This window comes from Protomyctophum parallelum (genome assembly GCF_964188405.1).
Source record: "Protomyctophum parallelum genome assembly, chromosome: 19".
Classification (NCBI taxonomy): Eukaryota; Metazoa; Chordata; class Actinopteri; order Myctophiformes; family Myctophidae; genus Protomyctophum; species Protomyctophum parallelum.
Genome location: NC_139717.1, coordinates 11,967,271 through 11,992,660, shown reverse-complemented (window position 1 = coordinate 11,992,660; position 25,390 = coordinate 11,967,271). Strand labels below are relative to the sequence as shown.

The window sequence follows — 25,390 nt, the reverse complement described above, 5'->3', positions numbered from 1 at the left end:
TTTATACTGGTCAAGGTCATTTACTAGTCTTATTGAAGGTAATTTATACTGCTCAAGGTCATTGATATTGGTCAAGGTCATTAAGTGGCACGCTATAGTGCGCGATTCTTCATCATTGTTGAGGATTTGAAAAAAGGTTAAATCGCAGAAAAGCGAAAGGCTAAAGTCCATGGTCACGGAGGGCATACTATAGTATGTTGTTTTTCTTTTTTTGGTGGTGTGCGGGCTCCATCCAATAACTACACCAGTTGTGATGCAATAGAGTTTGCTGTGACCGTTGTGAATTATGGGTGGTGTGGTCTTTGCCAAGACGGTGGATTGTGGCCCATGCCTTCCTGCTGTTATTTGTCATGTTGGTGTTCTCTATATCTTTTCGTCCTGGGCATGACGTTAAACTGTTCCGTTCGAGAGGACCGGCGACCCTCGAATGTAAACAGCCACGAAAGGAAACTATGTGTGTGTGAGGTGTTCTATCATTTCATTCCAGTACTACTACTTTGGGTAGTGGCTGGACGTTTGTGTAGATATTGAAAAGGAGGGGGCGAGCAGGCTACCTTGTGGTAGGCCGTTCTTTTGGGCTTTCCATTTACTCCTCTGGTCATTTAACTGGACATAGAAGCGCCTGTTGTTGAGGAGGCTTTTCCTGACCATTGTGCGGTGTTGGACAGTGTCGTAGGCAGCAGAGAGATCTCTGAATGCTGCTCCAGTTATTTGTTTTCCCTCAAACCCATCCTCAATGTGTTGGGTGAGGTTGAGCTCTGTCCAGCACAGGACGGGACGGAAACCAGCTTGGTCTTTAGTCAGCTTGGTGTCTATGAGTGGTATGAGGCGTTGGAGTAGCAGCCTCTCTTGTAGGTGATGCAGAGGAGGGAAATGGGTCGGTAGCTCTTTGGGGATAATGGGTCTTTGCCAGGTTTGGGGATTGCAACCACTTTGGCCTTTTTCCAGACAGAAGGGATGGTTTTCTGTGCTATGCATGTGTTCAGCATCCCCACAAGCCAGGTCTTTGCGTTAGGTCCCAGGTGCTGCATAATTTCTGCCAGTATGTCATCAATCCCTGCTGCTTTTCCGGGTTTCAACTTTCCCATTGCAGTTTCGAGTTCTTCTAGGTCGAAGGGTTTGGTTTGAGGGCTGGCTGATTGCGGTTGGTCTGATACCACTGTGCGATGGTATTCTCCTTTTGGTCGGTGGCGGTGTTGGTCACAACTGGTGGCCAACAGTCGTAACCAACACCGCCACCGACCCACATAGAATACCATCGCACAGTGGTATCAGTCCAACCACAATTAGCCAGCCCTCAAACCAAACCCTTCGACCTAGAAGAACTCGAAACTGCAATGGGAAAGTTGAAACCCGGAAAAGCAGCAGGGATTGATGACATACTGGCAGAAATGATACAGCACCTGGGACCTAACGCAAAGACCTGGCTTGTGGGGATGCTGAACACATGCATAGCACAGAAATCCATCCCTTCTGTATGGAAAAAGGCCATAGTGGTTGCAATCCCTAAACCTGGCAAAGACCCATTATCCCTGAAGAGCTACGGACCCATTTCCCTCCTCTGCATCACCTACAAGCTATATGAGAGGCACTAACATTTCTGAACAGACTATATTTACATCAATATGTCTGGGTCCCCACCTACTCACTCAGGGTTGACGTGTCACACCTGCAGTGATGGGAGGGGCACCAAAATGTGGTGTTTTGATTGGTTAATGGGGGCACTCCCTTAGTATAAAAGTGTATGTTTTGTGTACACATGACCTGATGAAGATCAGAACGTCTTTCTTATACCTGTTGTGTGCGGGCTCCATCCAATACCTACACCAGTTGCGATGCAACAGAGTTTGCTGTGACCGTTGTGAATTATGGGTGGTGTGGTCTTTGCCAAGACGGTGGATTGTGGCCCATGCCTTCCTGCTGTTATTTGTCATGTTGGTGTTCTCTATATCTTTTCGTCCTGGGCATGACGTTAAACTGTTCCGTTCGAGAGGACCGGCGACCCTCGAATGTAAACAGCCACGAAAGGAAACTATGTGTGTGTGAGGTGTTCTCTATCATTTCATTCCACACTTTCCTTTGTTCATCCCCAACTTCAGTCTATCTCCTGTGTTCTCCATTCATCTTGAGCGATACACAGTCGTCTGATGTGCGGGGTGAGGTGCCGGCTAGCGCATAAAGGCACGGGACAGGTGTTGTCTCGACGCATCCCGTGATGATGCGACAGGTGTCATTTAGGGTTTCGAGTTCTTCTAGGTCGAAGGGTTTGGTTTGAGGGCTGGCTGATTGTGGTTGGTCTGATACCACTGTGCGATGGTATTCTCCTGTGGGTTGGCGGCGGAGTTGGTTACGACTGTTGGCCACTAGTTGTGATGCAACAGAGTTCGCTGTGACCGTTGTGAATTATGGGTGGCTCCCAGAGGTCCTTGATCCCCATGGGGTCCAACAGTGGTCATTAAGGCGTGCACACACACATGCACACATGCACCTACACACGCACAGGCGCACATGCGTATGCACACCTGGACCTGTAAATGAACAACAACACAAAAACTAAGGCACTGGTGTCGGACTTCTGGTTTACCGGAACGGGGTTCAACTCCCTGCAGTGCCCTGCTCAATGTGTTGTATTTACATGGTTCATTGTTCCATTACTTAGGCCATTCGTTTAATAAGGTGACGATATGATATATATGATATGGTACTTTATTGTCAGTTCACATTGAAATGTATCTTGCAACACAGCAGCCAAGTATGCAGAACACATATACACGCATTTGACATAACACAAACAACAAGACAATTGACATACATAAAGACATGAAGACAAGAGCAATATCCACCGCTTGGATTATCCTGTGGCTACTGGCTACTACAACTGCTGATTAAACCCTTTTCTATTTATTAAAGAGCTGGAGAGACAGGGATATTCCTGTTACTGAACACTTAACACTGTTACTGAACACACACTTTAGCAATTATTACCGTCATAATAACTTTGTAATGCTACTGATGTTATGTTAGACTATATTTACATCAATATGTCTGGGTCCCCACCTACTCGCTCAGGGTTGACGTGTCACACCTGCAGTGATGGGAGGGGCACCAAAATGTGGTGTTTTGATTGGTTAATGGGGGCACTCCCTTGGTATAAAAGTGTATGTTTTGTGTACACATGACCTGATGAAGATCAAATAGATCAAAACGTTGTCAGTATTTCAATAAAGAACGTCTTTCTTATACCTGTGGTGTGCGGGCTCCATCCAATACCTACACCAGTTGTGATGCAACAGAGTTTGCTGTGACCGTTGTGAATTATGGGTGGTGTGGTCTTTGCCAAGACGGTGGATTGTGGCCCATGCCTTCCTGCTGTTATTTGTCATGTTGGTGTTCTCTATATCTTTTCGTCCTGGGCATGACGTTAAACTGTTCCGTTCGAGAGGACCGGCGACCCTCGAATGTAAACAGCCACGAAAGGAAACTATGTGTGTGTGAGGTGTTCTCTATCCATTCATCTTGAGCGATACACAGTCGTCTGATGTGCGAGGTGAGGTGCTGGCTAGCGCATAAAGGCATGGGACAGGTGTTGTCTTGGCGCATCCCGTGATGATGCGACAGGTGTCATTTAGGGCTGTGTCGATCAATTTGGTGTGACGTGATCGGCTCCAGCTTGAGCAGGCATACTCTGCTGTAGAGAAAGACAGGGCCATAGCAGTTGCATGGATTGTATGTGGGTCTGCGCCCCACTTGGAGGTCACTAGTTTTCACAGGAAGTTATTGTGGATGTTGACCGTGGCTTTTGTGTTTGTGTTTTTTGAAGAAGAGTGTCCTGTCCAGTGTAACTCCAAGATACATGGGGTGGGTATGGTTGGAGAGTTTGTGACCATCCCAAGTGACGCTCAGTTATTTTTTCGCGTCTCGGTTCCTCAGGTGGAAGCTGCATAGTTGGGTTTGTGTGTCTTTCTTTTTCTGTCTTTCTTTCTTAGGACGGAGATCAAGGTAGACGCCGTTGGAAGGCTCAACACAAGCCGATGCCCCTAGAGATCCATCCCAAAGCTTCCCTCAGGTAGCCCAGCAAGCCAGCTAGCCAGCAAGCCTGCCCAGTCAGTCAACGCAGCCAGTCAGCTCCGCCAGTCAGCCAGTGTAGAAAGTCAGGCTGCCAAGCCAGAACATATCAGCCCTTGCAGTCAGCCATTGCAGCCATACCAGCCTTGCTCAGTCAGCTCAGCCAGGCCTCTCTCGAGGCCTGGCTCTCTGTCTGCCTGGCCCGGTCTGCCCTGCCCTGCCTTGCAGCAACAGAACCAGCCTTTCTGGCAAGCCAGCCAGCTCAGAATGCGAGCTGAGCAAGCCAGTGCAGCAACAAGCCCAGACTAGGTTACTGCAGCCTTACTGTGCAGCCACAGCCACTCAGCCCAGACCAGCAGGAGCAAGCCAGGCTCCAACCCTTGCAGCGCAGCCTTAGGCCGGATAGTCCCCCTGCCTGCACTTTGTTGCCTTCCTGGCCTGTCTGCCTGCCTAGGCGCCTCGGTCTTCCTGTCTGTCTGCCTTGGCCTGCCGGTCTGAAACTGGTTTAGACTAACTGCGTGCTTGCCAGCTGCGCTGGCTTGCTGAGCTCGTATTCTGAGCTGGCTGGCTTGCCAGCAAGGCTGGTTCTGTTGCTGCAAGGCAGGGCGGGGCAGACCGGGCCAGGCAGACAGAGAGCCAGGCCTCGAGAGAGGCCTGGCTGAGCTGACTGAGCAAGGCTGGTATGGCTACAATGGTTGACTGCAAGGGCTGATGTGCGCTGGCTTGGCAGCCTGACTTTCTACACTGGCTGACTGGCGGAGCTGGCTGGCTGCGTTGGCTGACTGGGCGGGCTTGCTGTCTAGCTAGCTTGCTGGGCTCCCTGAGGGAAGCTTTGGGATGAATCTCTAGGGGCATCGGCTTGTGTTGAGCCTTCCAACGGCATCTACCTTGATCTTCGTCCTAAGAAAGAAAGACAGAAAAAGAAAGACACACACAAACTCAACTACGCAGCTTCCACATTAGGAAGGCAGGCAGGAAGGCAGGCAGGCACAAGCTGCCTGCGTGCTTGCTTCGCCCTCCAGTTGCTGCTCCAGTTATTTGTTTTCCCTCAAACCCATCCTCAATGTGTTGGGTGAGGTTGAGCTCTGTCCAGCACAGGAGCGGCCGGGACGGAAACCAGCTTGGTCTTTAGTCAGCTTGGTGTCTGAGTGGCATGAGGCGTTGGAGTAGCAGCCTCTCTTGTAGGTGATGCAGAGGAGGGAAATGGGTCGGTAGCTCTTTGGGGATGATGGGTCTTTGCCAGGTTTGGGGATTGCAACCACTTTGGCCTTTCTCCAGACAGAAGGGATGGTTTTCTGTGCCATGCATGTATTCAGCATCCCCACGAGCCAGGTCTTTGCGTTAGGTTCCAGGTGCTGTATAATTTCTGCCAGTATGTCATCAATCCCTGCTGCTTTTCCGGGTTTCAACTTGCAGTTTCGAGTTCTTCTAGTTCGAAGGGTTTGGTTTGAGGGCTGGCTGATTGTGGTTGGTCTGATACCACTGTGCGATGGTATTCTCCTGTGGGTCGGCGGCGGTGTTGGTTACGACTGTTGGCCACCAGTTGTGATGCAACAGAGTTCGCTGTGACCGTTGTGAATTATGGGTGGCTCCCAGAGGTCCTTGATCCCCATGGGGTCCAACAGTGGTCATTGAAGCATGCACTAGGGCTGCACGATATGGACAAAAATTCATATCACGATAAATATGGCAGATATCTCAATATCGATACGATACGATATAATATATATCACGATATATATGGCAGATATCTCGATATCGATACGATACGATATATCGTGCAGCAACATATTTTCTTAATGGGCGTGGCTAGCGATTCAGGGCTGGAGCCAGGCTACAACAGGACAGAGGGACAAACGGAGTGATGGTTTATTTTCCGAGGGGCACAGGCTAAAACAGAGGGCTGGCTTTAGAAGTGGACGATATATCGATATGTCGACGATATATCTATATCGCGATACCGTTGCCTTTTTGCGATACTGATATTGTGCATGTTCATACCTCGATACCGATACGATAACGATATATTGTGCAGCCCTAGCGTGCACACACACATACACACACCTACACACGCACAGGCGCACATGCGTATGCACACCTGGACCTGTAAATGAACAACAACACAAAAACTAAGGCACTGGTGTCGGACTTCTGGTTTACCGGAACGGGGTTCAACTCCCTGCAGTGCCCTGCTCAATGTGTCTCCTGTGGGTCGGTGGCGGTGTTGGTCACAACTGGTGGCCAACAGTCGTAACCAACACCGCCACCGACCCACATAGAATACCATCGCACAGTGGTATCAGACCAATCACAATCAGCCAGCCCTCAAACCAAACCCTTCGACCTAGAAGAACTCAAAACTGCAATGGGAAAGTTGAAACCTGGAAAAGCATCAATTAATACAGTTGCATGCAACCATGGCAAGTATTTCATATAGGCCTACAGCAATATGTTCAAAAATAGTGAACTATCCATTTAATGTCAACGAAGTCCACATCCACGCGAGTGTACACACACACACACACACACACACACACACACACACACACACACACACACACACACACACACACACACACACACACACACACACACACACACACACATTTTAATCTTTTATTTTTTTGTACGATTTTTTGGGGCACTCCTCTGCTGTCATAGACAGTATTTACCACAAGGAGGTAGTGTAATAAGCTGAATACTACTAACACTACAAGCCTAGCATGTGCAGGAGCTTACAGCATGTGAAGTAACTATAAAGCACGTGTATGCTATTATATATTTGTACATTTGTATGGTGTTTCATTACACTAAAGGAAATTCAATTTGCTTTACAAAAATGCATAAAAGAGGCATTTACAAGACATTTAAAAGCACCTAAAAAATGAAAGTGGCCTAGAATAATGCCATGTCATTTTTGTCCTCACTAGAATGGGAATGCCATCATGTAATATAGTGCTTCTCAACTAGGTGGTCCAGGGATCACCAGGGGTCCACGTGGGTCTGTAACTCAGAGAGAGTGTATACATTATACCAAATGGACCCTTATACGGGTCAATTTGGTAACATTTGTACCCTATCAGCTACACTGATACATTTACAGTGTAAATAATGATTGGGATCCCCGAGATAAAAGAAAAATCATATTAAATGGGGGTACGTCGTCTAATCAATCAATGCATATCAAACTGGGGGTCCTTGAAATGAAAAGCGATGAGGATCTATAGTGTAGGCTACATACAGACTGACAGATGTTCTGTGGTTGTGAATGTTTTGCACTATAGGCTATTGCAGTTGGAAGGTAATTAAGTACACTTAGTTAAGTACAACTTTGAGGGTATATAGTGTTATACTTTTCTTGCTAATTTTATTTAGATAGTGAATGTACAAATGGTAACCAAATGGACCAAAGTGTGTGTTTGCTGCTACTCTGTTCATCGCCTGTGAAGAAAAGAAGCAGGTTTTTCCCACCATAAAAGGAACAACAACTGCTGCAATTTCCATAGCATGTTGTTGGCCTGTTGCTAAAATAGCTGAAAGTATTGGAACAGGCAATTACAATCACAAATAACACGGAAAATACATGCTTCTGATGGGAAAGCGCCTCTTCTGAGAGGGTTTCTTTAGACTTTGAAGGCCCACAAGTATGTGGAAGAGCAGGGGTGAAACCCCACGTCTTCACCCCCACACAGGATGTGAGGGTTCCCTCACAGCCGAACAAACTGCATGTCTCTGGAAGTCAAAGCATGTGTTCATTTCACTCACTTCAAAGCAGAGGTGGGGGAGTAATGACTTACATTTACTCGGATACATTTATTTAACCACTTAAACCTCCTATATACTTATAGTTGACCGGAGTCCCCCAGCGCTTTATATATGCGCATGCATAAAGTGAGTGGCAAATCGAGTGGCCCAGTGAGTGGCAAAGTAAGTTTAACGTCGTTTAACGTTGTTTAATGCAATCAGAATATCAGATATGAATTTTATGTTAGGAATAGGATGTATGGGATTTCAAGGCCACTCAGTAGGTGTTCACGCATTACTTCCGGGTATGATGATGATGTCAAGTGCCTCTAAGACAGTGGATTTCAACCAGTTCCAGGTGGTCCCCAGCTGAATGATGTAGAGTTGGTAATGAAATGGACCCTTATTAGATATTTAACTCTTGAGAGCGTAAATTGAAACCAAATGGACCTGTACGGGTTAAACATCTGCATTACTTAATTTACAAAGTCTATACACAATTCCAGAATGTAGTGGGATTCTTGTTTTGATCAACGTTTGCCAACAGCCTGGAATTGTGAATTTGACAAAATCTTTATCCAACGATAACAAAATATTCTTTTGTTTTTGGGTCTGAGAGGCTAAATCTCATCAAATAGTGGTCCGTGGATCAAATGCTGAATAAATAATGGGCCTTGATATGAAAAGGGTTGAAAACCACTGCTCTAAGAGATCCCTCCAAATATACTCCAATACTCCAAAATAACCGATCTACAAAGTCACAATGCGCTGCGCTGCGCATGCCGATGTTGTGCATGAGCTTGTAGGCCTAGAGCTTGATCAGATGGCTAAGTAGTTCATCCCAAAATATAGGGTCGCTATAGGTTTCAAGTGGTTTATTACGTTTTTGAATACATTACCGGTATACTAGTAAGAATAGTTTTTAATAACATGTTTTTCTTTCAATTTTCTTATTTATTTTTCCAAATCATTACTTATTTACTATTGTACCCATTTTGTATTCAATGCCCATTTTGTGTGCTTGTATCAGAGATAGCCTACTAAAACATTGTTTTTGTTTGATTTGATTTTAGACAAGACAGTTCCGTAGATTTAAGTTAACCCACCTCTGCTCCAAATCTTCCATCCATCCTAGCTAGCCCTTATCACCAAAGCGTTCACACAGTAGATTATCACACAGAAAAAGCATCTTCCAGTAGCCTCTAATTACAGCTTTCATCTTTCTGCATCCACAACCCGTTCTGTAATATGTGCTGTTTGGGTGTTGCCTACTTGAAGCATGTTTTCTTTTTTAGGTTTCTGGAGAAACGGTTCCCATGGGAAGAGAAGAGTCAGTGAGCGCATCTGATCTGATCTGGAGGACACTTTAGTAGTTTAGTGTCTCCTCTCATATCTACATCATCAGTGGTCGTTCTAAACCTGTGGGCCTGGGTGCAGTGAAGTGACAGTTTAAAGTGGTTCAGCGACAGGGAGGCCCCTGTTACAAAGAAATATGATTAGTAACATGAGACTAGACTCCAAATTTGTAACTTTCTTTTCTTTACCTAAAATATCCCTTACAGAAGTGGTTCCCAAACTGTTCTGTGCCAAGGACCCCCAAATTGACATTTATTAGCCTGCGGACCCCCATTTGAAAAGATATGCCAGGCGGGACCACCATAAGAGAAGCTTTTGTAACCCGTTTAATGCATGGCTATGAATATGGATTTTTTTTTATGGCATTTTATATCTCTGGGACCCCAATTTATAGGCTATTGTAAAATCAATGTTAATTTAACTCTGAGAGTGTACAAATGGAACCAAATGGGTCCATTTGGTTCCATTTGTACACTCTCAGAGTTACGAATCCATGGGTCCATTCATTTGGTTCCTAACTATCCACATAGCTGGGGGACCCCCTGGAACTCCCTGAAGGACCCCTGGGGGTCCCACTCCCCAGACCCCACTTTGGGAACCTCTGCCTTACAGTACAGGCCCTGAATCTCAAGAGAAATGTTAAGTGCGAGATTCTTTAAAGTTTGTCGAGATTATGGGCAAAAAGTAAAATGCTACTTTTTAAACTCCGAACCCCACGTTGATTACCACTGCCTGTAATTGGACACCACCGCCTCATGGCCCCGCCCCCATGCGCTCGTGTTGCTGCTGCAGCTTTTCACAGGGGAAGGGGAACTTGTTTCAGTCTGTAACACACACGGCGCAGTGAGGAGGACGCAGAGAGCGTGCGTGTGTGCTTGTGTGTGTCAGTGGATATCTCCGTGTTGTTGTAGTAGTAGTCAGTTACAAATTATTATGTTAATTGGTTAAAAAAAACTGCCTGGTTCGTTTCGGGTGTTCCCGTGCGTGTGTGTGTGTGTGTGCTCGGGTAGAATTAAGTAGAAACATGGACCCTGTTACCAAGTGGACCCCGCAAGAAGTTGTGGACTGGATGAAAGGTTGGTAGCCTACTAGAATAAAACAAAGCTAAATAAATAACGTCTCCGTTAGACCGCTGCCTATTGGCTTACTTTTGCACAATTTGCTTATTTTACTTTGTCAACACAGCCGCTTGCTTTATTTATTTAGTTTCCAGACCCAATGAAAGTTATTCCCCGATAGTCACAGAACTGTGCTGCTGAGTCCTGACCCAGACCACATGTGGACCCACTATCTATAGTTTGTTTGCCAACCTGTTGCTGCTGCTGTCAAACACTTTGGAACATTGTTTACTGTAGTGTAGGACTAGTGGCCTATGAGTTGATGTTGATTTTCGTTTCTTGTTATTATGTAGTAGTATAGGTACTATAGGTACTAGGTAGAGATAACGATAAGACAACATATTACCTTTTGTATTACAGTGGTTAATAGGCAGTGTAGGAGAACGTGCTGTTAATATGTATAGCCTAGATGTTGTGAATCAGTTGACATTGCCATTGTATGGTATTGTATGGGCCAGTGGATAAAGACCCAGTGGTTATTGTGTTGACATTTTTCATCTATCTATCTATCTATCTATCTATCTATCTATCTATCTATCTATCTATCTATCTATCTATCTATCTATCTATCTATCTATCTATCTATCTATCTATCTATCTATCTATCTATCTATCTATCAAACAAGAGCAGTATTGTGGTCCGTGGCCTAATGCATAGGCTATACTGAATTGCCTGTTGTTGAAATGCACTATACAAATACAATTGCAGCCTTGCCTTGTCTTACCAAAATTGAAAAAATAAATAACCCCAGCAAAACTGCCTAAACCTTAACCACAGTCGAATGAATACAAGAAGCCGGTGGGGGCTAGCGGTCCTCATTAGTGTCTAGTGTGGTTGAACACACACACACACACACACACACACACACACACACACACACACACACACACACACACACACACACACACACACACACACACACACACACACACACACACACACACACACACACACACACACACACACACACACACACACACACACACACACACACACACACACACACACAACCCAGGGTTTAAGCGTTCCTCTCTGGCTGAAAGGTGTTGTTATTGTGAGCAGGTTTGACCCACCCACTCATCACAGCAGCCAGCCACACAACTCTTAACACTTGTCAACTTGTAAACATCTCTCGTTTTCACCACTAAAGCCCTGATGCCCTAACCTCTAATGCACTGTTGGTGTTTTTAAATGAACGTAAAAAAGGCTTCAGCTCTCCATTCCACTGTCGGAAGTTTCAAACAGTACTAGGGGGCGGGAATACAAGAACGATCGCCCCCAAAACACGATCACCCTGGGTCAAACCCGGCGGCGGTGACCTCAGAACGGTCGCCACCCGCTATTCCTAAACGGTACCTCAGTAGCTGTGCCCTAAACTATACCTATTAACCTAACCTTATAGCCTTAATCTCAGTTAAACTATTCCTAAACCTAACCTTAATCAAAACCTTAACCTCAGTGAAACTATTCCTAAACCTAACCTTATTCCTAACCTTAACCTCAGTGAAACTATTCTATTCCTAAACCTAACCTTATTCCTAATCTTAACCACAATAAAACAGTACCACAACCGATGGGTGCAAGCGGTCCGTGAAAGAAATGTGGCGAGATACAGATATCCATATACTGTATATACACTAGTAACAGTATATAATTTTGGGGGTTCTTGGAACAAAAAAAGTTTTTGAGAACGAATGGCTTAGAAATAGAATTAGAAGGCATTTTGTAGAATCGGCCTCAGGTCTTATATGGGTTAAAGCCATTTAGATCTTTGCCCCTATCAGACAAACTGTGTGTTTTGTGACTTTGGGCACCAGCACAATGACACATGACACACAAATGGCTGTGCGTGTGTGTGGCTGCCTGTGTGCCGTGCATGCGTGCGTGACGGCCAAAAAGAAGTTTGGTGCCTGCAGCTAATATGAAGGTTGTCTGCGTGTACACATGTTTTCGACATGTGTGTGTGTGTGTATGTTTGTATGTGTCTGTGTATTATTTTTTTATTAAAATGATTTTATTAGGCTTATAGGATTAGACTTTTGCAGCCTGATTCATAGTTGACCGCCGGACGGAGTCATGACCCAGAAAATAGCCCATCTACAAGCTCACAGCTTAGTTGGGGTTAAAGAAATTGGCAATTTTTCATATTCATAAAATTGTGTGTGTGTGTGCGTGCGTGCGTGCGTGCGTGTGTGCGTGTGTGCGTGCGTGTTTCCTGGGGAGATGTTAGAGGTGGTGTTAAAATAACTCTGTTTATCTTGGCATACTTTCCCACGGTGCCGACGACACCTCGTCTGCAAGTCTGTGTCAAAGTCACGTCAGTTAGCCAACATGCGTACATAACAAGGCAAACATGGAGTGGGTGATATGGCGATATAAATGTCCTCGAGGCGATTCAATGTCTCCATGATTTTCAGAGATATCGTACCATATACTGTATATCCGATATCGTGATGCAGTGAGTGAATGCACATATATGATTTTGCAGTTCTATACCTTAATTGGTACTTAAAAATAAGTATTTTTGTGCACGATTCTTGCTCAAATGTGTATCTTGATTTTCCCTCCACAAGAATTGAGATCACGATGATCCTCACACGATTCAAATTTTTTCCATGAAAATATTTATTGTATTTAGTCTGTAGTTGCTGAACATTTACATTCAAAATGTGGCACCTGGAGGAGTCAACTACTGTGGCTTTAAACGGACTACATCAAAGTGCTTGACTTAAACCTCTCTTAAAGTCTCTCTTGTAGCAAATATATAAGGGTAACTAAAATGAATTGGACACCAACCAATGCTGCACGATTCTTGCTCATATTTAGAAATAATATTGCATGGGTGTATGAATCTACTGTAGATCGCAGTCTTTTTTCGATCAATTGTGCAGCGCTACCAAAAGTATACAAAATAGATCTGCAATTTCTGGCTAACGTTCCCCGCCAGAATATGGATGCTGCCTGGGGTTCCAGTGGTTCACCACCAATTTCAACCTGGCATCCCTATTTTGTGATGCAACGCATTGTGAGCTTGTAGATTTGCTATTTTCAAATAGCCGGAGTATATAGGGCTGGAGTCGAGTGGTTTATATATGTCTTGTAATCACAATCAAAAACCGACAAAGTAACTAGTAAACTAAAGTTAAAAAAAAAATAGTGGAGTGGAAAAGTACAGTATTTGTCTCTAAGAAGTAGTGGGGTAAAAGTATAGGAAGTTGGAAATACTCCAGTACCTCAAAATTGTACTTGAGTACACATACACATGCACTTAGTTACTCTCCAGCAGTGTTGGTGGCATACTGAAACGCGTGCTCCCTCCCATGCAGCGGTCACTCAGCCATGAAGTGACAACATTGAGGCATTGATGGTGGTGGTGGGTGCATGGAACTGGATGATGGACTGTTGATGTGTGGATGTAGATATATTATGGATTTGAACTGTATTTACCACTCTGTCAATGACTATGCCAGTGGTTTTTACAAGCCCTTCCTTGGAATCCCCCCCCCCCCCCACCCTTTCTTATATCTGACAAAAGCTGAGATCCCCCCGCCTGTGTTTGAGAAGCACAGATGATGAGCTGGTTTATAGGCAGAGAGGTATAAATACTGTGCTGTACATGTGTGGAGGCTTACATGGAATGCTCTCTCTCTCTCTCTCGTGTTCAGGCACGATTCACATATTTCTCTGGTTTTGTGGCAGCAGGTGCTGTCTGTCATACAGGGGAATTTAGTTAATTGAATTGTAAATCAAAATTTCACATTCAATCAAGGTTGACAGAGTACAGAGGCACTGAACAGTACAACCACAGTCTTCTACTGTTGGTCACTGGGAGCTGACCAGTACAAGTCATCATAATGATTTGATTGGCTGAGCATGGAATGTGATGTATGATCATAAAAGCACTTCACACGAGTGTGTGTGTGTTTAAAAAAATCACACATGTGTGAACTGAGTGGTGCAACTCTCCTCTCCCCCCCCCCCCCCCCCCCTCCTCTCTCTCTCTCCCTCTCTCTCTCTCTCATTAGCAGGCAACAGTACAGCACTATCTCTCTCTCTGTTTCTGGCACAACAGCGCCCCTACTGGTACTAATACTGGTACTCGTGCTCATTAATGTCACATACATAGGCGGACACATAGGTGAACAACACGGACATTGCTGTTCCTTGGAGTGGTTGCATTGCACCACTCAAAAACCGTCTCTTATAGGGACACCTAACACAAAATGTTTTCAGATGGGGATCCACAGCCAAATGCATATCAATTTGGGGGACCTTGACATGACGATGTTTGAGAACCACGTTGATCTCAGATGTTGAGGAGAAGCACTGCTTTAGCTTTCCCAGACTTATCCCCGCTGGCCCTGCTGGGGATTTGAACCGACAAACCATGGAGTCTTAACCTCTGGATATAATATATGAGCGACAAAACCAATATTGACACCACACCGTTTTCAGCAAAGTGTTAATCCTGTAATGTCCTTTTGGACGTCAACCAGCGTTTAGATTAGATAACATTCTGATGGGTTTCCTGCCGATAAGCAGGAGAGAGAGGATCTGGAGACACAAGGTTTCCCATCGCCTCTGACAAGATGTTCTTTTACTAGTGTTGCCATGTCTGCATTATTATAAGTGACCTTGGAGCTTGTTCTTCTGTAAATCTGCTTGTGAATATCGGTTAGTTGCCGGTTTGCGTTTTGTTCTGGGGCTTGTTTTTAATAGTATAGGGTGCTTATTTGGGCTTCCTTCCGAAATGTTGTTTAATTAAAACCCAGTGGTTCTAAAACATTTTCAAATCAAGGACCACCCAAATTAATTTGCACACAGATTGTGTTCAAAATGTTGAACTTTTTTGAAAATAGAAGATCTACAAGCTCACAACGTGTCACATCAATATCAAATCAAATATCCAATGCATATAGGATTCAAGTGCACATGTAGCCTAGTTGCTTCTTTTGGGCTCTTTTTCACAGACCTGGTTGCTTGTTTCTTTCGCAAAGTCTGGCAACGTTGCTGCTTACACCTCTCCCTGTAGTCACAAATCTCACCATCATGAAACTTATAGTTGACAATTAATTTAATTAAACATAATTGTGCTTTTGGCAGGGGTCCCCAAAAGGCTGTTGAGAAGCTGTGTACAAATGGAACCAAATGGCTGCACCTGTACACTCCCACAGTTAAAATAGAATGTTGTGTTGTGTTACATCAATAAGTGCAGCTATAAGTTAGTAACATAATATAAATAGTACAGAGTGAGAGTGTAAAACAATCGTTCAACATCAACTGAGGCATTCAAAATAATTGATTAAAAATGACAATCAACATATGATAAATCGGAATGGCATAGACTCACCGATACCAGCATTTTAGGCACTATCGGCAGCTTTTTATTGATAGCTTACTGGTATCGGTATGGGAACAGCACTGTGTGTGGAACATTGTGTGAGGACAGTTGGACCAAAATGTACTGTTTGTGCATGCCACTGCTCCATATGACCATATGGCGGTGGAGAGAGGGCCGTACTGTGTGCGACTTGTTTTGTTACCTTTCGGTGTTTGTCACAAGACGTCTGTCACCTCCTACGTCCATATCTTATCAGGAGAGAAGCTGACTTCCCCCGGTAGCACACCACGTTTTTTCACTGAATCAGCGGAAACGGACAGATGCCATCTCGTTCTGGGATGTTCTTCCTGTTCCTGCTGAACCTTTCTTTCCCTTGTCACTTTTACGTTCATGGTTCAGCCAGACTGACACTAAACTGTTCCTGCTGAACCTTTCTTTCCCTTGTCACTTTTACGTTCATGGTTCAGCCAGGCTGACACTAAACTGTTCCTGCACGTGACGTCTTTGTTAGGGCTGTCACCATTATGAAAATGCACTTACTAAATAATTGCGATTAACAACTGAATTGTCGTTGAACATTATTGGAACATTATGAATGAAAAATTACATTTCTGTTTGGCTTTTCCTTGGTCCTCCCGGGCCAAGGAAGACTTTCGAAATGATTTGTAGGGTCAGTCTTATATTATGATTGCATGGGAAAACATTGAGGTTGGGGTAAGGCCGGGGGTTAGGATTAGACTTTCAGGGTTGGAGTTATGCCTTATTTAGTGTACGTACAGTAGGTGATCTACAAGCTCACAGCGTGCGTGCGTGCGTGTGTACGTGCGTGCGTGATGGCTCTTCAAGGTATTCATAGCCCTATGCTGATATGAGTTGCTGGTGGGAAAACTATTTTATTATCAGCATGATTCACTGTTTAGTCTCCTTAAGGACTGTCAAACACTGCCACTCCCATGGGAACCACATGCCAGTGATGCCACTCACACTGTAGTGAAATATAACTCAGTCACCAATGACTTCTGTTGGTGTGTATGTGTGTATTTAATTTTACAAGTTCATACTCTTGTTTTGGTTCATATAGTAGTCTGTTTCGCTTGCACTGATGTTATATTAGATGTGAATCCCGATTCCCTGGCTTGACTTCCATACAAATTGTGATTACTGGTTACTGGTTTGGCCGGGATGCATGGCCGGGATTGTCCCGATTCCAATCTGTGTGTCCCGAGTCCCGACAAATATCTTAAAACACTAATATGTCCCGGTTTTCAACATTCACTACAAAATGTACCCACGCGCGTACCCACCCGCGCCCCCATTGATTTTAGGGTCCCCGTTTGAGGGGCTGGATAAATGGTCACTGGTCCACTATAGGTTAAACTGATTTCCAAGTTAACAGTCGAGGAAAAACACAACAATGTTCACTCACATCCTGAACAATTTTTAGATCCTACTGTATTTTATAACAATGGTCTTTCTTCAGGATGTCGTGTTGCCTTTGTACTTCATGTTGTATGGACCTTGTGTTTTGTGTCCTAAGCTTGTTGTGTGTTCGTTTAATGCGACCTAAAGAATGCAGCACTTTGTTGAATGGTTCCAGCCTCGTGTTGTTGTTGGAGACTGTTCCCACAAATCCCCAGAATGCTCAAGGAAATCCTTTTTTCCTCTTGAATAGGCTTGGTTTTTAACAGAGTACATGCTTCCTTTGTACCATTCTGGGGGGGTGTGTGTGTGTGTGTGTTTGTGTGTGCGCACGCACAACAGGCATATATTGAGGGGAGTGACATACCCACAGCGCAAAAGAGAGACAGAGAGGGAGAGTATAAACATTGTTTTTATTGATCTCTGGGCGTGTTAGAATGCAGGGTTCAAATTCCACCGTCATTCTGTCTGTGGTGTGGGGCCACCCGACCCGTGGCAGACAACACCGCACGTGCCTGACTGTGTGAACAACACTCATCTGATGTACGACCAGGCCAATAAATCACAGTTGAATTTGAGAGCACACACACACACACACACACACACACACACACACACACACACACACACACACACACACACACACACACACACACACACGGTATCAATGAAAGCAGTGGCTGATTCACTGCACTGACTGAGCCAATGTTTGGATTCCCTCTCTGAGTGTTGAAGTATAATGATTGTCCATCCACGCGTTTTTTAGTTGTTGTTGCTGAAGTGTAGTCACATATTGGCCATGATATTGGTTGAATTCATGTGAATTTCAACGCTATTTATTTTCTAGATACCTTGATAAAGGTTTGTGTTTTGCTGGTTCACTAACAGTCCCCCAGGGGAGGGTACTAGGCCCCCGTCTTGTGTGTACAAAAGCTCTTTGGTAAAGAAATGGGAACCAAACTATAAGCTCACATGGTAGAGCAGCTATTGTCCCTGAACGATCACACCGAAATAGGTCGGCCAGCTCAGTGGTTCTCAGCCCGTGGGTTGATGACAGTGAAGTAACAATTTAAGGACCTTTTAAGACTTTTTTTAACCTAAAAAAAAAAGACCATTACTGCATCAAAAATCTGCAAGCTCACAACACCTCTCAGACAGAGTGAGGCATTGTGAGCATCTGGCATTTTCACAATATTTCTGTGGAACAGAGTCAAACTATATAGTAATGCCTCAACTCCAAGTGCTTGTCAGAGTGGGGTGGAGGGTCTCCAGTTCAGAAAAGGGTTATTTTGAGGGGTCGTGGCCTGAAAAGGTTGAGAATGAGAACCACTGTGCTGAGCTAAGGGTACATAGTTAAACTGTCACACACCCAAGTCCAGGAGATAAATGTTTTGGGTGAAAGGTGGAAAAGCTCTCATTAACCAGGGAGACACCATCAAGTCTAAATGAGTGTTTTTATAGTTGTCGTGAATGATTAACCTGCAGTCTGTTTGTAACTCTGTATGAGAGAGAGTAGCATGACATATGACACCATATATGGGGACTAGGTTGGTGGAGGGTGTGTAGAGCCCAGGATCACATTAGATGATTGACACAGGGGTGAAAAATGGGTTACAAAATCGTGGGATAAAAATATATATATTAAAAAAAGCATGACATTTGGAACGATGCCCACAGAGTGCACACACACTCACATGTGGATTATCTGACGTTAGCCTACTTTTCAGCGGGTCGCTCACCCCTAGCAAGCTAACCTCTGAATTGTTTTGACCACAGTGGTTCAACTTCTCAAAGCCTCAGGGGGCATTGAGGTAGATTCATTGGGGTCCCCAGCTAAATTATCAATAGTTAGGAATAGGATTAACCAAATCAATGAATGGACCCGTCCCATAGCGGTTTGTAACTCTGAAAGTGTACAAATGGAGCTATGGGGGTATGTGGTAATAATGCATGCCAAACTAAGGGTCCTTGAAATTAAAATGAAAAATATTTTAAAAGAGTGACTATTTCTTCTTCATTAAAATATATTATTGTCACAATATGATATGGAGGCATTTGATATCATGATATTTGTTTTTGTCCATATCTCCCCCAGCACTAATGCATGCATTAGAATATATTCAGTGGTGATAGAACAGAACCTTCCTGTGTCCCTCTACATCAGCTGCTCCCCCCCCCCCCCTAAAATAATCATATTTGAACTGGGGACCCCCCCACCACCCAGATAAGCACTTGGAATTGTAGGAGTATAATTCGTTCCCACAGATAAATATTGTGAAAATAGCCGATCGACAAGCTCACAACGACGCCTCGCAACTAAGAGAGATAGATCGTTTGTAATCCCCTTGAGTTGTTCTGTGACGTGTGATTTCACATGTATGTAGTGTTTAACAGTCTCTGTGACGTGTGATTTCACATGTATGTAGTGTTTAACAGTCTCTGTGACGTGTGATTTCACATGTATGTAGTGTTTAACAGTCTTTGTGACGTGTGATTTCACATGTATGTAGTGTTTAACAGTCTCTGTGACGTGTGATTTCACATGTATGTAGTGTTTAACAGTCTCTGTGACGTGTGATTTCACATGTATGTAGTGTTTATTAACAGTCTCTGTGACGTGTGATTTCACATGTATGTAGTGTTTAACAGTCTCTGTGACGTGTGATTTCACATGTACTGTATGTAGTGTTTAACAGTCTCTGTGACGTGTGATTTCACATGTATGTAGTGTTTATTAACAGTCTCTGTGACGTGTGATTTCACATGTATGTAGTGTTTATTAACAGTCTCTGTGACGTGTGATTTCACATGTACTGTATGTAGTGTTTAACAGTCTCTGTGACGTGCACTATCGTGTTAATGCCATGTAGTGTTCGCAGTCTGACGTGCACTGTCGTGTTTAATCCTATATAGTCACGATCTTGTTTAATGCTATGTAGTGCTAACAGCCGCTCAGACTGTTAACAACACTACAGAGAGTGTGTTGTTGGTAAATGATGCATTTACTGTATATAGCGCTTTTATCCAAGGCGCTTTACTGGAGCCACTGCCACCCCGTTGATGATGAGCTCAGAGCTACAGACAGTGGACTAAATCCAGATTAGATTAACAACAGTGAATGGTACAAGTTATGTGTTACTTTAACCAATGACAGAGGTGAATGGTGTCATTCTATGCTGCAGTAGTCAAACTGAGGAAAGTTTGCATTTTGCTCATTCTAAATATCTTTTGTTAAATCATCCTTGAATTCAAGGCTTCATGGGATGTGTAATAGGTTTTTGGGTGAACTACTCCTTTAAATGACTTCTTTGTCATCACAGAACATGATAACCTGTCTTACTTTTCTTGTATTAATTAATAATTACAGTAGTATTGTGGTCTTTGTCTCATGCACCATGCGGTGGACATGGACATTATGTAAGAACCTACTGTAGGCATAAATGTTGTAAATAAATAAAATGAATGAATACAAAAAAGAAAATTTGGCTACAAATGAAGAGTCTGCTCTTGGCAGCTTGAAGGACAATAAAACCGACCAGCTGTTCTTAGACCTGGCTGTAGAACAAATCGTATCCTTCGTTGAGGCATATTGCATCACAACAAATGAGTAATTGTGTGTAGCTCTGTTTTATTGTTTTATTATAGTGTTTTTTTGGTTTTTTCTCAAAGCAGCAGGTGTTTCTCTTCTACTGTCAAACTCTCATCACACTCATCCCTCTTTGTTTGGAAAGGTAACCCCTAGCAACCAGAGCTCGGCCTGTGAATATTTCATGTGTCTGTCCGTATGTGCGTGTCTGTGTGCGTGTGCATGTGTGAGTTTTGTGTGACAAAACAATACTAACTAATGGAGTCACAGTTAGCCAAAGTAGCAGATCTACAAGCTCAGAACACATTGCATGACAACGTGTTGTGAGCTTAGAGATTTTGGAGGGAAATATTAATTATATTAAATATTTTAGAAAAATGTCAAATAGGGTCGCCAGATTGAAACATTAAATCTCATATTTGAATGTAAGAAATGTTGTGGTGAGTTTGAAGTCACCCTTGTGGGTCGGGCGTCGGGCCAAAGCCTGATGGAAGGCGACAATATCATGGAATGATGAAATGAAATTGCAACAGAACGAGACCAATGTTTTGACTATAAATTAAATCAACGGCTTGTTCTGTTTCTCAACAGAGAAAGTTGTCTCCGGTTGTGGTTTATTGCAGAGCGTTTAAGTGGATTAACAAAGACTTTGAGCTGTCGAACCTCCCAGGGGATTAATGGAGTTTTTAGTACTTTGTTTATCCTAGTCTAACTATAGTATAACTTCTCAAACATTTTCATCTCAATATCAAAATGATATTATAATATATTACATTTAGGCCTGTCACAAATTCACAATTATTACATAGTCTAGACGACTATGTAATAATTCGAGATAATCATTTGAGATAATCACAATTACTTTTGCATTACCGTCAATTGTTTCCATGTTGACAAATGTGTGTGTGTGCGCATGCACAGAGGCTGGCAGTACATCATGCGTTCTGTTTACAGACACCAGCCTCCTCAGGTGACAGGAACAGGATCCTGCCTGTCTGAGAGAGACACACACACACACACACACACACACACACACACACACACACACACACACACACACACACACACACACACCACAAACACGGCAACATAACATGACAACAGCTGGTTTGAACAGTGACAAACTCTGGACAGACAAGCTCCTGGCTTCTTGGTGTGTCATTGGATAAACAATCTTTAGTTGTACTTGGTTAAGTGGGCTCTTAGCATTTTTTGTGTATCCTATTGTGTATCCTATTCCTAGCCATTATATTCTGTCTAACAAAATACAGTAGTTGACAGGTCAGCACACATTATTAGCTTATTACAAGGTCTGTCTGTCTGTCCCCCCTCCTCCTCTCTCTCTGACCATTGCTCGTTCAGCCAGTGTCAACCATCTGTTGCTTGGCGTGGCATTCCAAACCAACCAGGAGACAGCTGCCCTGCTGTGCTTTTAATGACCGCACGCGCAGGCACACACACACACACACACAAACGCACACACGCACACACGCATGCACACGCACAGCATTGGGGGTGCCAGTTGCCAGTGCAGCTGGAAACGTAAGATCTTTTGGTGGATGCATTTCTCAAGTGTTTCTTTCTCTCTCGTGTATTTGTTTTTATTACACAGACCTTGACCACAGTGGGAATCGTACCAGCAACCTACAACAGTGTTTTGGTGTCACGGCTCCATCCCTTCAGCTGAACTACTGGGATTAACACATTATAACTAGAAAAAGTGCCCTTCCGGGCACAGGTCTCCACCAGGTTATCCACAGATCCGTGCAGTTAGAGGTAAAAACACTTTTCGGCCAGTTATAGCGCCACCTTGAGGCTGAGTTGAAATTGTTCATGTGGCATTTCGTCCTCGGCCTAGTGGGAATGTGGGTGCACAATTTCACGGAAATCACGCGATGTGTTCATGATTTGCAGCATTTTGTTTGAAACTGAGCACTCCTGTGAACTTTGGAAGCCAATCTTAACCAATCAGGATGGAGTCTGATAAATCTGAAAGACCCGTTTCGTTGAATGGCTCTAGAGAGACTGTGTACCAATTTGCGTGATGTTTGGACAAAATCTGTAGGTGTACTGTGCAAAAACTTGTTTTGCACAAAGCGGCCTCCTGGTGGCGCTATAACAGGCCGTTCTGGAAAGTTTGGGGCAGAGGTTCATGGTTGGCATCCAGGGAGTGTGTGTGCAAAATATGGCATGGAAAAACTTGTTTTGCACAAAGCGGCCTCCTGGTGGCGCTATAACAGGCCGTTCTGGAAAGTTTGGGGCAGAGGTTCATGGTTGGCATCCAGGGAGTGTGTGTGCAAAATATGGCATCGACCGGGTTAACGGTGGCCGAGATTAGCTGTTCACGGACACACGGACACACGGACGGACACGCGGACGGACGGAGTGCAAAACATACTCTCCCCGGGCCCACATGCCTTCGGCCTGGTGGAGACAATGAATACACTGTAAACTCTAAAACGCTGTTAGTAGTTCAATATGCCAGTTCAAGGTGGGGTCCAGGCTGGGACCTCAATGGGGTCATTGAAGGGGTTCCGTCAAAATCAGTTTAACCCTGTTTTATTATTAATTTAGACAATAGGCAATGTACAAGCTTAGCTCAGATTTGAGTTTGTAGATCAGCTATTTTTGATGGGACTTCGCGGCCAAAATGCCTATCAAATACCTACATATCTTGTCATGCTGGATCCCTTAGTTAGGCTGATGAATTTAGTTGATCAACCACAACCATTATATTAACCATTATTGTCACATTATGAACATAGAATCTTTCTCCCATCTAAACTTTATTATTCATATAAAACGTTGGACTCATTCTTCGATAGGTTTGACTTATTCTGTGCTTGTGTTGCTCCATTTAGCAGCCTATAAGACATAAAAGTGAGACATGGCCAAAGCATTTCCGTGGGTCCACAGCCAAAAAGGTTGAGAACCCCTGACCTACGTAGTACGTACAGTAACCTACCTAGTGACAGCTTGGTTGTGGGGTGTCAACAGTGGCTCTGTGACATACTTCTATGTTCATTCACTAAACCAAGGGTCATCGTTTCTTCTTGACCCCCTGGCTGCTCCCAGACGTCAGATTAAATGGATTACTTTGGTTAACAGTTCCTTCCTTCACATCTTTCTTGCCACAAACCATGTTGTTTTCTTAATGCTACGTTCATTTCTTTCTAGCGGTTTTGAGATGTGCATAGTTTAAAGTCTCAACTTTTCAGCACAAGGCGCAGAGTCGCACCGCTCAGTAAACCGTGCAGAGTGACAGCGCAGAAGTGTTGATTTTGACAACACATTTTGATTTGGTTTAGTCATAGTCTTTGGTCATCTGAAAAAAAAGAATCACACCCGTGTGAAGTGAGGGGCGCTCTTATCATCGTACATCATCATACACATCATCTCATTCCGGCCAACCGGAATTTGTCTCCTCACCTTCGTCATCCATGTTTGTGTTACGCAATGTTTGTGTTTACACGAACACTCGAAATTGTCCATTCATTGTCAATAGTCTTTTAATGTTTGTGTAGGACAAAGTTTGTGCACATACACCAAAAGCTGGACATAGGAGGCCCCTCAAAAATTGGTGTTAGTCTAGTTTTAGTCGACTAAATATGATTCATAACATTTTAGTCGACTACAGTTGTCTACAATGTATTTTGGCGGGCCTTTATCACGTCGTAATGGTTATTTTACACTTGGTAGAATGCTGAAAATAGCCGATCTACAAGCTCACAACACGTCGCAATGTAACGCGTTGTGAGCTTGTAGATCGGCTATTTTAAGAGCGCAACCGAACATAAAATGGACTTGTCTTTTAGTTCTACTGCATCTCTTCTCCACTACCCTCCCAGGAGGCTTTAGTTTAGCTTTTATTTGTTTGTACGAATTGTCAATATATCGTCATAGCTTAATGTTTATTTGGTTTTTGTCCGTGATAATAGGTAGTTGTCGAATATTTTTCGGCATAGTTTTGGTCGACGACATCAACAGTGCAGTGCTGGCAGTCAAAGAGCACTTTCTCTCTGTGGACACAGACACCTGTTTGCCAAGGATGAAGTGCCTGTAGCGACACGTCTGGGTGTCGTCGTCTTCTTAAGCCTGATTTATACTCTGTCATTATGTCGTACTCACACCCCTCAAATAGCTAGCAGAGCGTCAAGCTCACAACGCGTCGTGTTCACACGACGCGTTGTGAGCTTGTATAGGTCTGCTATGGCAGACAACGCTGTCATTCGGCAGATTCTAAATCGGGCTTTAGTCGGCATGAAGCGGTAAAGCGCCACTGTGCAGGGCTGGAGGTGACGTATATATTATGCATAATTATATTCTTCTGAAATTAGCATAGAACAAACATGGTTTTCTGTAAAGCTTAGATTTTTGGGTATAAACCCGTACAACCGCACCTTGCGTGATTTAAAGACATGAATTCAAGTGCTAGTAACGTTAATTTTGTAATACCTGACAAATGGCCCAATTTGCCCATGAGGGCAAAGGGCCGGCCCTAGGATTTTGGTAGCCCTGAAGATAGTTTGTGGCCTCAAAACACTCCCAGCATAACCCCAAAAAGTGCTAAACCCCTTATCCCTAAACTTCTTTGCCTGAAAAACAAGCTCAATGTGTTGGTGTAGATTGGCTAGTTGAACAATTTGAACATGTTTTTCAAAATGGTAAAAAAAGGCAAAGAAGTTTAGGGATAAGGTGTTTAGCACTGACGAAAATAGGGCCGTACGTGTTCTTAGTACTGTCTTATTGTGACTGTCCAA

The 25,390-nt window shown here is 43.9% G+C and overlaps 1 protein-coding gene across 1 annotated transcript in view; it reads left to right on the top strand.

Annotated features, from left to right (window-relative positions):
• Positions 1-10,015: 10,015 nt before the first annotated feature.
• The window catches only part of LOC310876230 (connector enhancer of kinase suppressor of ras 3-like), a 45,173-nt gene continuing 29,798 nt past the window's right edge, over positions 10,016-25,390 (top strand). The window contains exon 1 of the mRNA XM_083789700.1: positions 10,016-10,241. Coding sequence (XP_083645826.1) covers positions 10,190-10,241 — 52 coding nt within the window. The 5' untranslated portion in view covers positions 10,016-10,189. The remainder of the gene's footprint in view (positions 10,242-25,390) is intronic.